At 40.7% G+C, this 12,369-nt stretch overlaps 1 protein-coding gene across 1 annotated transcript in view; it reads left to right on the top strand.

Moving 5' to 3' along the window:
* Positions 1-12,369, top strand: part of abr (ABR activator of RhoGEF and GTPase) — a 143,066-nt gene that overhangs the window by 63,567 nt on the left and 67,130 nt on the right. The window contains 3 exon segments of the mRNA XM_032533835.1: positions 934-1,119; positions 8,933-9,040; positions 10,742-10,799. Of these exon segments, the coding sequence (XP_032389726.1) occupies positions 934-1,119; positions 8,933-9,040; positions 10,742-10,799 (352 nt within the window).

The raw sequence follows: 12,369 nt of genomic DNA on the forward strand, positions 1-12,369 counted from the left end.
AAGATTGATTTCTGTCAACTCTGTAAATTGGCCCATGTGTCTAACACAATGGAGATGGACTGACTGACACTGTTGTTAAAACCTGCTGAGGGCTCAGCTGTGCCTTTATACAACCACTGCAATCAGCGAGAGACTGACGTGAAAGCGTTTCTGTTATCACTGTAATTCAGTGTCCCCCTCTCCCACGTCCACTCCACTCATATCTAGGATTAACAGAGTTTGCGTACAATCTGCCCCAAATTGTACTTGCTTTAAAAGTCTGCTTTGACATTAGACCGTAGGGATGGGTGTCGTTCAAAAACGTTCAACACCAGCACCGATACCGGCTCCTGAATGAGATTTATTTTATCAAAAAGAGATTGCAACACTACACATTACAGTACAGTACAGTACTTATCTTAGTGTTATTTTCAGGCTTCTTTACAACTATGTGACGAACACTGTATTGAAGCCTCTGAAAATACAACAGACACACACACACACACACACACACACACACACACACACACACACACACACACACACACACAGCCCCATCTCTGTGTGTAACATAGACACTTGCAATATGTAGACAGCTGGTCACCAGCGTTATTAGATCTTGGTAGAAGCATGCTGCATGCTTATTGGCTCACTGCTGCTGATGAGGTTTAATCCTTAGGTATTGAAATTTGGTCTTAAATGACCATACTTGATACTATGGATGCAATTCGGTCTGTCCTTAGAAGTAACAAAGTTTGGTAACCAGCCCTAACGTCAACATATTCTATTGGAACTTTATCCCATTGTAAAATGCTTTATACAACCACAAAAACAAATAAGAAGAAACTTTAAATTTTTAGGTTTTAGGTCTTACTTTAAGTTGACCTTTGTAAGAGACAGATCCTTGGTTGTGTTGACTCAGTCTGTCCCTTCTCTCTGTCTCCGATCATCCAGCCCATGCGCCCTCTGAAAGCCACAGCCACAACCTCGCAGCCCGTCCTGACCATCCAGCAGGTAGAGACCATCTTCTACAAAATCCAGGACATCTTTGAGATCCACAAGGAGTTCTACGACGCCCTCTTACCCAACATCCAGCAGTGGGACGAGAAGGTCACCGTGGGGCATTTGTTCCAGAAGTTGGTGAGTGTCTGGGTCTTTTAATCTTCCCTCTCCATCATTTGCATGATGCAAGTAAATGAGTGTTAAAGGGAGAATTGTCAGACACTATTTGTACTGTGTGAATCAGTCTTCTAAATTACACTCTGTGTGCATGTACATGTACATGTGCGTGTGCGTGCACACTCCCCCGTGTCTGTGGTATAAGTGCATTAGCAGAAATGTTTCAGCCTCCGATCCATGACGGTGTCATTTTTGCGCTGGATTATGTTGCTTAAACAGGAGCTCTCAGTACATAATGTAACAACATCATTGTTATGTGTGTGCATGCGTCTGTTTATAGAATTAGCGAGGCTCCAGGCTCAGTTATTCCTCCCTCCACGTTACATCATTATATTGTCAGATTTGCAGTGGATAATGCAATTTGAACAGGGCTTCTCGAAACATAACATACTATAAGAGCATGTGCGTATGCAGTGTGTCTTCTCTTTTAGCTACTCATTAAATGTGATTGGCAAACTGTATACTGATACTAGGCTGATGCAATGTGGTGTAATATAGATTTTCAGCTGAGATGCAAGAAAGAACTTTTAGTGGGCAAAATAAATCCACACAGAAATGTCATGTATAAATGGATGTGCCCATTCAGTGTGTAAAATCCAGAGGCAGTCATCGTAAAAACATGTTCAAACGTCAGTGGCCAACTGGCCATTTGGACCAATTTGAATGAGTGTAGCTGCTATGATGGAAGTAAATAGACCCTGGCACTCTGTGTCCTGTTATTTCACCCTGACTACGTCCCACTATGGGTGGGAGATAACAGAATATTATCATTTTTTGCCCTGCAGCTTTTTAAAGTTATTGCTGTGTAGAAGAAATTATATCCAAGGCACTCTTCTTCAAAATTACTTTAAAAACCTTTATTTTACTGGCTATTTAATAATAGAAAATTTAAAAGACATAGACATGTTATTACCGTGTCTTTTACGGCCCCATTTTGTTATAGAATTTTAAAAGATAATGAGCGGAAATCTATATTACTTCACCTTGCATCATTCCGCAGCAATACACAACGACTGTCGTTGTGGAATTGATGTTAAGTAAGTAATAAATTAGCTGACTGAAACGCACACAAAAAATTCTCTTTTAGTTCCAACTTGCCTGACACTGATAGGCTTATGATAATTGTACATGCAGTTTTAGAAATCCCCCTTCAAATTTCAGGACAATAACCGGATAAACGTGATTTACTGATGTGGGATCAGCGATTAAACATGTTCCATAATCGGTGTGCGTCATGTTTTTGGATCTTAGGAGATGTAATTTATTCCTGCTAATGAGCTGGGAGTTAATCATGTCCCATTGTGAGAGATCCTGTGACATTTTGCCAAGTCATGAGTACATTGTTGTTTTGACTGAAGCACAAGAGTAAGTGTGATGCCAGCCCAGACAAATAAACTCTTTAGAACCAAGACTTCTAAGTAACTGTATGAAGTTGTTGTTTACCTTTATGTTAAATGTCTGGCTCTACTGGCCTGTGATTCAGTCTTTTTTTTTAGTGAACTGGCAGCTTGATTTAGAACCGGAAGTAGTTTAAAAATGTCACAGATTAAAAGAGAGAGTTCACGTCTGTGCAGTGGATGGTATCTTAGCATACAGTAGACTGCAGGCCTGAACTGATTATCACCTTACAGTTTGTCACCACATCTTTTAGACCATAACGTTGAATGTAAAGCTGCATTCAGATGTAAGAACTGTGTAAATGTCATGCCATCATAATGAGGAACCTGTCCTATTCGGATATGAAACGGGACTCACTGCCGTGTTGACATCTTTCGCTTTTGGTTTTCAACATCACACAGAGGATTTCAGGTACATTTTGACATCTTAAAAAAAAAAACCAAACATGGTAGCCAGGGTTATTATTAGCAGTAACCCACTATGACTCAAAGATTTCAAAAACACTTCCAAATATGCTGTTGGGTATTCAAGACAACAGATTAAATACTCTGAAGTTGAAGACAATGGTGTTAATAATACAATATCATTTACATAAATAAAGCACAAGAAACTGTTGAAACAGACTTCCCTATAGCAGTGTTTCTCACTTTAGCAATCAATGGACTAGCTAACAATGATCTGGTTTGAGACTAGCTAAGCTAGCTAGCTGGTGGTGGAGTAGCTAAGCTAGCTAGCTGGTGGTGGAGTAGCTAAGCTAGCTAGCTGGTGGTGGAGTAGCTAAGCTAGCTAGCTGGTGGTGGAGTAGCTAGCAGTGGCCAATGATTTCGATTATAAACCGATTATTGATGCATCTTGATGCAACAATATTTTTTATGTACATTTCCATGGGTGACTTAAAAAAAGATATATATACATATAAATCTGAGTTTGTACGCATGCAGCATTTGTCACACAAGTTTTATATTTATTTCTTATTTTTGTCCACTATGGTTTTTAGAGGCTGAGTCATGTTTAAAGGTGGAGAACAGGAAACATGAGGTGGTCACATGTAATGTGATAAAGCAGATCAACAGCCTTTGTGTTTTGCCTAATTGTCTTATGTATGTCTTATTAGATCATGTGTATACATACAAAATTATTTTAATTTTTGTCTGCACTCTTACCTAGACTCTAAGTTGTTGTCCATTATCCCGTCATCTTTCAGTCACTCTGTTTTATGTCTGGAGACAGTAACTTTTAAATTATTACTATTATCATATTCTTTTTTTTTTTTTTAATAATCGATTATTAACTTTTCAGAATCGAGCATCGAATTGTTCTAGAGTGAATCGATTTTTTTCCCCCACGCCTGCTAGCTACTGCAGATTGTCCCGTACTCAACTCCTACGTGTTCACAACAAGACAGTCAGGTGACCAAGGAGACTAAGGTTAGCTAGTTAATATCTTATCACATAACTGACCAGCCGTAGTGGCAAAATAATAACTTATCAGTTACCCTTGTGTTGTCCTCGGATCAAATTTGACCCATTTTTAAATGATCAGAAATGATTTCTTACAACTAAATTGTCCCAAAAATACTTGGATGCACCATGCTTCCCAGGTAACATAATGGTTATTTTCATTGAATTTTGGTTGCTTTATGCAATTTCATAGCATTTGGAAACAAAAAGTTTTAATGATATTTTTGGTTTTAACTCGAAAATTAGTTATAATGTCACTAAATGAGGTTTGTTGACCATAACAAGGGACAAAACATTTTAAAAAAGGGACAAAAATCATCAAATGAAAGCGACTACATTTTGTCCCTGGAAGTTCAAGTTCATAGTTAGGAAGACAACACAAGGGTTAAAAGCCCACTTTTAACCCTTGTGTTGTCTTCACTTCAGGACCCGTCCGAATGCCTCGGGTCAAATTGACCCCTGACTTATTTGGGGTTTTAAAAAACAGTTCTGATATAAAATTTGACTTCATTATCTATTCTCAAATTTTGTCTTTATCTCAATTTCAAACAATTGAGATAACATTTGTGTTTAGAGAATGCAATCAGTCTCAACTACAACACAATAAAAAATGGAAGTGTGGTTTGTTTTTTGTCATAATTCACGTTCAAAATCCACTATGGAAAAAAACATAAGTGGTCATATCCAGAATAATGTTCTAAAATTGAGTCAGGAATACATGTTTATCACAGACAATAAGGCAAGGCCAATGATTTTCAGGTAGGAAAAATGTACCATTTTTCTTCTTGTAAATATTTGAAATGGGTCAATTTGACCCGAATACCATACAAGGGTTAATATGCTTTTGGAACTATTGAAAAGGATCCATAGCACGAGTGTTAAAAACTTTCATGTACCGAAAGTTAGCATTGAATGTCTTGTCAGATTCACTTATTCTCTGTGGTGATATTTTTCCTTTTTTGAAATCATAATTCTGTTCATTTTCTACTGTGTTCGGTGTACTTCGTTCTGTACAGCTTTGAAATGTGTTAGCAACTCAGGGAGATTGATTGAGAATTATATTTAGTAGCAGAGAAACTTAACAGAGTTGTCATTTAGATTCTCGCCCCCTCCTCCCTGTGGACCCCCGCTGTGGAGTCGCACCACCAAGTAACACCTATCAGTGTAGTCATCAGCTGCCATCTGTGCTGCGTACTGTATATGTGCGTACATGATCAGATCATGTGGCAGCTCTACATTCAGTCAGAGTTGCAGTGTGAGAGGACAGATGGCAGTGTAATTATCTGGTCTATCCCTACAGCTCCTTGTCAGCAGCGTGGAGTCCACTGAGTCAACACAGAGGGACAGAGTTACAGAAAGCAGACAGAAAAGGGATCAAAGCCAGCCACCGTTTCAAATTTTCTCACCTTTTTCAGATAAGAGTACAGTAGGACTCAGCTGTAGCCCATGACAATTTCTGGAGGTATTCCAGGGACTTTGATAATTTGATAAGTGGGAAGGCTTAAATCTTGCAGCGGCCATGTATGGAGCTAGGCGGTCCGTCTGCGGCTGCAGGACCTGGAGCTCACCGCCAGTGTTTCAGTTCCACTGTTAATAAGTGTTGAGATCATTAAAAGGTATTTATTTAGAAGTGGGCGGGCTGCTAGTTATCTATCTATGACGGTGACAATGGTGTTATGATGCAGATGGGCTCCCAAGACAAGACGGTGCTCACCCGACTGGCCAAAAGGAACGTGGCCCCGCCCATGACACTATTTTCACATTGAGAGAAAAATCCGAGAGCTAAAATGTGCATCGAGAGCAAAGACTTAGGTTTTGAGAGGGAGAAGAAAAAGTTTTGAGAAAAACGACAACTTTTTTTCAAACGGATAGCAAAAAATATACATTTGAGAGTTTAAAACAGTATTTTGAGTTCTTTTTAGATTTCTTTTGCTAGTGGTAGGAAAACTTTTTCTCTCAAATCATTTTTTTTTGCTCTCAAAAAATGATTTTTTGCTGTCAGTGTGATAACTTTTCCTCTCGGATCTTTTTTTCTCTCGCATGTAATAAAGAAACTATTCTAGCTCTGAAGAGCTGTCGGCCTGATAAAAACTCATTTTAAACATATTTCTGAAGACATGCAGCCATCTTTTGACACCAACTCTAACTGTAATCCATATATTATGTTACTGTGGTAAGTGGATTACTGCTAGTGCTTAACCATTCTAACTGTGAGTGGGGTCGCTAGCAATGGATGGCAACATTGGTCGGTTCACCACTTTAGCAACTATTGGATGCATTGCCACATAATTTCATACACGATGCATGTAGACATTAATGATCCCAAGGATATGCAGTTTACTGACTTTAATGATCCCCTGACCGTATGCTCTACTCTAGTGCCTCGTGAGGTTGACATTTTTGGCTTTTAGTGAAAAAAACAATTGGATGCATTGCCTTAAAATGTGGTACAGGCAATAATGTCCCCCTCAGGATGGATTTTATTAATTTTGGTGATCCCTTAACCTTTCATCTAGCGCCATCATCAGGTCAAAATGCCAATTTGAATTTGTCCTTACTTTGGTTTATGACCATATACTCGCATCCCCATCATTGTACTTGGTGTTTAGTGCTCATTAACAAATGTTAGCACGCTAACACACATTGTAATTGTATACCTGTTGGCTTTCGGATGTTAGCATTTAGCCCAAATGTTTGCTGTGCCTCAGTACAACCACACATAGATGCTAGGTGCTAGCATGCCAGTCGAATCTTATTCTTCAGGACCCAATCATCTGCTTTTTAGTCTAATACTGGATTATTGTATGTTATTTGGGATAAAATTATGAGGAGGGGATGTCAGAATGCATGTTATTTACTATTTTGGTTCAGGTTTATTTTATTTTAAGACTGGAATTTATTTCTGAATTATGCTGTGGCTAGACAGCGATGCAAGTCATGACTGAGTATTTGTAGTGAAATGTCCTTGGTTTGATTGTCCTCTGCAGTCGTTAGTCACATGGCTGGGCACTACTTGCTGAAGTTTGAAGAGGGAACCATGTTTATTGGCAAGAAGAGGAACTGTGGCTCATTGTAGACCACAAAGTGCTGCACGCACAGCATTCGATAATAAACTGGGATTTCACTCTGCCGTAGTCAAGCATGTGTAGAATATAGATGCTGCTAATTGGTAAATATTTAACATGCGGGTGCCAGCTAGACACTTTTTATACAATAGTTGAGTGGTTGGCTGCATTCAACCTTTCACTATATAGCAATTATACTGCATACTGTGTATATATTATTGCTGTGTTTGTCTTTATTCATAACTATATTAAAACCACATGACTAGTGCTTAAACAGAGTAAGGCCTCCTCTAACATAACATATATACAAGAATCTAACTGTGTGCTGTGTGTTGCATTCATAGCTGTAGAATCTTGCAGAAGATATTGTTAGAAACATGGTTTGCCGGCAGCAGTCTGCGGTCCAACATGTCAGTGAGGATGGAAGTTATTTACAGACATTTCTATCTCCTCGAATGTGTCTATTTCTAGTCAAGACTCTATATCCCCCCCTCTCTCTCTTTCTGTTTCATATCCTCCCTCCGGTTTTTTCCCCTCTTCAACTTCTCCTTCCACTCTCGAACACAAGCTGTCGTTGTCCCACCCGCCACTTTGACCGGGGGTCTTGTTGTTTAAAGTGTAGGCGCTTTGCTCGGAGCGTTGCTCAAAAGTCCCGCGTCGCAGTGACGGACGGAGCTGGGGAGGTTTCATCGGCGGTTTGTACCTCCCAGCAAAAAAGTCAAAACTCTCTATCTTTGGAAATGTGATCATGCATGGTGGTTTCTCTTTTCCATTTGAGGTTTTGGTTTGACGTGACGGAAGTCCTTAATTATGATTAGATGATATACACACAGTGACACTTACTTGGCTTACTTCTTGTCTGTGTTAGTCGACATGTGTCTAAATTTTTTTGCCAGTATTGTGCTTAAAGGACTTTATCACAAAATAACTGTTGGATATTTGTTATATTTTCTCAATCATGTGTTCCTATGAAGAATGCATTGATCTACAACATCTTCTTTTAAGTGTCTTATGAGGCCAGATGCTTCCTTCATGTCTCCTCTCCCATGCCCAACTCTCCACTTCACACTGTGAGGGGAAGTGGAAGGAGAGGAAATTAAAATAGGAGGAGGGAGGGGGTTCAGGAACAAAAGTAACAAGTCCTACTCATTCACTCTATTCAGCTGAATCCAATCTCATTGCTTTAATAGGGTGCAGTCAGCTCTTCAGCCTAGCTATTCTGGCATAGCTGTAGCAGGATGCATATTCATGCACTGCTGCAGAGTGTTGTGTTTGCATTGCGTTGCAATGCACATACAGGTCAGCAGCGAGAGAGGGGCTGTTAACGAAAGGGACGAGGTACAGAAAGGGAAATCGGTTTCAATCAGCTAGGACTGCACAGAGCCACCAGTGTAAGGGGGGGGGGGCATGTATGCTGGTAGAGCAAAAGAGGGGCTGCAGTTTCAAAGCCTCCAATTCAAACAAAATTCTGATGGGAATAGAAAATAATTCATCTGTATATGCTGTACATGCATTTATTATAATGCTGTGACAATATTTGAATGCAAGTTGTACTCACTTCACAGTATTTTGGTTTAGTGCCATAACAGACTTGTTTTGTGTTGTAATGGTAAATGTATTTAATTTATGTATTGGACAGTAAACCTGTAGCTCACTGGTTCTGAATTGTCCTTTAAACAATTGACATTAAATAGAAGACAGGGTGATGCCACTGTCATTGTCTCACACCAGCTTGTTTCTTCTGTACCGTAATGTCTCTTATTCTCTCTCTCTCTCTCTCTCTCTCTCTCTCTCTCTCTCTCTCTCTCTCTCTCTCTCTCTCTCTCTCTCTCTGTCTCTCTCTCTTTACAGGCTAGCCAGCTGGGAGTGTACAAGGCCTTTGTGGACAACTACAAGGTGGCACTAGAGACGGCCGAGAAATGCAGCCAGGCCAACGGCCAGTTCCAGAAGATATCTGAGGTTAGTTCATCCTCCAAACATGGTTGGAAGGATGTAAGGGAGACATGTCTGAATAGCAACTGTGAAGCATTCAATCCTGGGCTTTTGTTTCTTTTCATAATGAGGATTTGGTGTCATTTTGTCATGTATTCAAAGTTGCTGTACGTTGCATTTTTTTATACCATAATTAGAGATGTTCCGATACTGATACCGGTATCGGTATCAGAACATCTCTAATTATGATACCGCTTAAAACGCTGGTATCGGGAAGTACCGGAGTTTATACACCGATCCGATACCACTTAAAAAAACCAAAAAAAACTAAAGAAAATCTGTGTTAAAGCAGTTTATTTATGTTATTTTTTTGTTGTAACTGACTATCAAAATGGATGATAAAAGAAAGTTCTGGGGCGTTCATTGTTTGTGTTTCCACTCGTTTTAACAAAGAGTTTAACCTGAGCCAGACCAACAACATAGATAGAAATCATATCACATCTATACGTGGATAGTAGTATACAGCTGTTGAAGCATAATAAAATATATGACACACTGGTATTGAATCAGTACTCCGTATCGGCTTTTTGCTTCCCTCGGTATCGGGAAGCAAAGGTATGGAACCATCTCTCACTGTAATAACATGGACACAATAAATTGCTTAGACAAATGCTTGGTGATTTACAACACGGATCTTTTCCCCCCGTTCTGCACCAATGAACCTTATAGGGGGAAAGAATCAGTAACTGTATATTTAGGTTTACTCCATGTGGATCAAACAATAAACCAGTCTATTTTTCAGTCTTAAACCATCATTATGTTAGGTTGAAGCGAAGGAGTAAAAGAAATTGTCATGGCAACATGGAAACAACAGCACATGGGAAAGCAAGGCGAGACTAAACATCCTCTTTTTGACAGGAAGCGACAGTGTTGATGGGAAATGTGGTCTTATTTTGAGGAACATTAGTTTAGAACACAATTAACAGATTTGTGTCAAATAAATATTACACTGAGCATATTTAGGTCTATTGGTGTCTAATGTCGGTCTACTGTACATCACCATAGTGTCAGCACAGTGGATATATTAGTATGGAGAGCTGATGGGGACCAGGGGTGGTGTTCCGGGGTGCTAAAAAAAAGGTACTGTACCTTCAACAACAATACAGGGGCAAAGGATTTATTATAGTCCTGGAAATCGCATTAGGATCTCATAAATCTTGACCACCGTAAAACCTCTATGCTCTCAAGTTTAAATTCTATGTAAATAGTTACCTTTAATTTGTAAATTTAAGTTCTGTCTTTGACCTTTTACCACCTACTGGTGGGACACTTCACAGACTGCTATCATGAAAAGTTCCATAAACGTGTCATATATATGAATCAGTAGGTCATACTTTTCTGCAACTGTGGTTCTTTCCCAAAACAACCCAACGCCCTATTGTAACACTAATCCAAGTACAAGGCACAGTACACAAGTTTAATAAAAATCGTATTTAATATTTCACAGTCGTGCTTTAGAGGTGGGGCTGTGGTTGAAAAATATGATTTACCATGAGGTAAACTTGAGGTAGCATGGTCCGGTCTCATTTGGTCTGCTGCACTTGTCCAGTCCAAGCAAGTAGGGAGGTGTGTGTGTGTGTGTGTGTGTGTGTGTGTGTGTGTGTGTGTGTGTGTGTGGTGTGTGTGGAATTAATTACATTGATCATTCCATTCTTCTGTTTCTTGCAGAACCTGAAAGTAAAAGCCTAAAGTTCCAAAGATTGTACCACTACTGTCTCAATGGAGGGTAAGTGTGTGTGTGTGTGTGGTGTGTGTGTGTGTGTGTGTGTGTGTGTCTATATGCCATGTACAGTAAGTCTAGCTTGCTGCTTTAAGACTCCAGTTCTGCCCTTCTACTTGTGTATGCAGTGGCGGGCTTTGGGAGGCAACTGGTACTTAGCACTCCCACACACACACTCCGTGTGCACGTTTCTCTCTCTCTTCCTCCTCTCTCTCCCCCTCTCCTCTCCTCCTCTCTCTCTCTCCCTCTTCCCCTCTCTCCCCCCCTCTCTCCCTCCCTCTCTCGCGTCTCTCCTCTCTTCTCGCTTCTTTCCTCTCCCATCATCCTCTTCTCCTATCCTCCCTCTCCTCTCTCTCCCGTCCCCTCCCATCTCCTCTCTCCTCTCTCGCCCCCTCTCGTGTCAGCCTCCACATCATCCCATGCCTCTCTTCCCTCTCTCTCACATCCTCTCCTTCTCTCTCCGGTCTCTCTCCATCCTCTCCGATCCTTCTCTCCATTCTCTCCGCTCCCTTCTCTCTCTCGATCCTTCCCTCTCTCCCACTCTCCCAAATCTCTCTCTCTCCCCCTACTCTCTCTTTTCTCTCCCCCTCTCCTCCTCTCTCCTCTCTCTCTCCTCTCGACCTCTCTCCATCTCGCCTCGCTCCTCTCTACGCTCTCTCTCGCTCATCTCTTCGGGCTCACTCTCTCTCCTCCTCTCCTCTCTCTTGCACTCTCCTCTCTCCTACTCTCCTCCTCTCTTGCTCTCCTCTTCATCTCCGCTCTCTTTCTTTCTCTTGCTCTTCTCCTCTCTTGCTCTCTCTCTCTCTCTCTCTCTCTCTCTCTCTGTCTCTGCCTGAGAAAAGAGGCAGTGAGCAGGAGAACATAGTGAGGAGAGGAGAGGAGGGACATGGAGGTGCTTCTGGTCCTCAGACTGTGTTGTAACTGCACATACGGTAACTACTGCATGATATTAGCTTCCGCCGTTCGATCTTGGCAACTTGGAGTGTTGTTTTCCCTTTTTTCATTTTTTTTATGAACCAGGATTTCATCGTTGTTGATTCTACAGTAGTGTGGTAGTATGCTGTGTTTGCTGTAAAGTTAAGACAGTTATTAATAAGCTGATTGATTTGGAAAACCAGCATGTGAGATTTGGACGCTCATGATGCACACATAGTAACTGTCTGCTAATTATTTTGGATCTTAAATGGAATATTTGTGTGCTTGCAGAGTGATGATGGGATATGCAGCTCACTGGGACTGGCAGACTGCAGTTGTTTAACATACAGAGAATACAGGAGGACAGACGCTTTGTGATAGGTGTGTTTGTTTTAAAGCAAGGCACGTTCAGTCTGTGTGGACTGCTGGCCCCAGACTGCTCCGCGTAGAGATTACATATTGCCAGAGGATCGGAAGTCTGTGTTTGAGTGAGTTAATGTCTTTGGGAGCTGGTACTTGTATATTTTGTGTATTGCAAACTAAAGCTGTTTTTGGGATTCGGCACAACTAAACCAGGGGGTAGACCTGGCTGTGATTTCTTATAAATTGTGCAATAATAACCATAATGATCAAATGCTGTGGCTTTTTCAGACTGGGGGGG

The sequence above is a fragment of the Etheostoma spectabile genome, chromosome 13 (assembly GCF_008692095.1).
Source record: "Etheostoma spectabile isolate EspeVRDwgs_2016 chromosome 13, UIUC_Espe_1.0, whole genome shotgun sequence".
In the NCBI taxonomy this organism is placed as follows: Eukaryota; Metazoa; Chordata; class Actinopteri; order Perciformes; family Percidae; genus Etheostoma; species Etheostoma spectabile.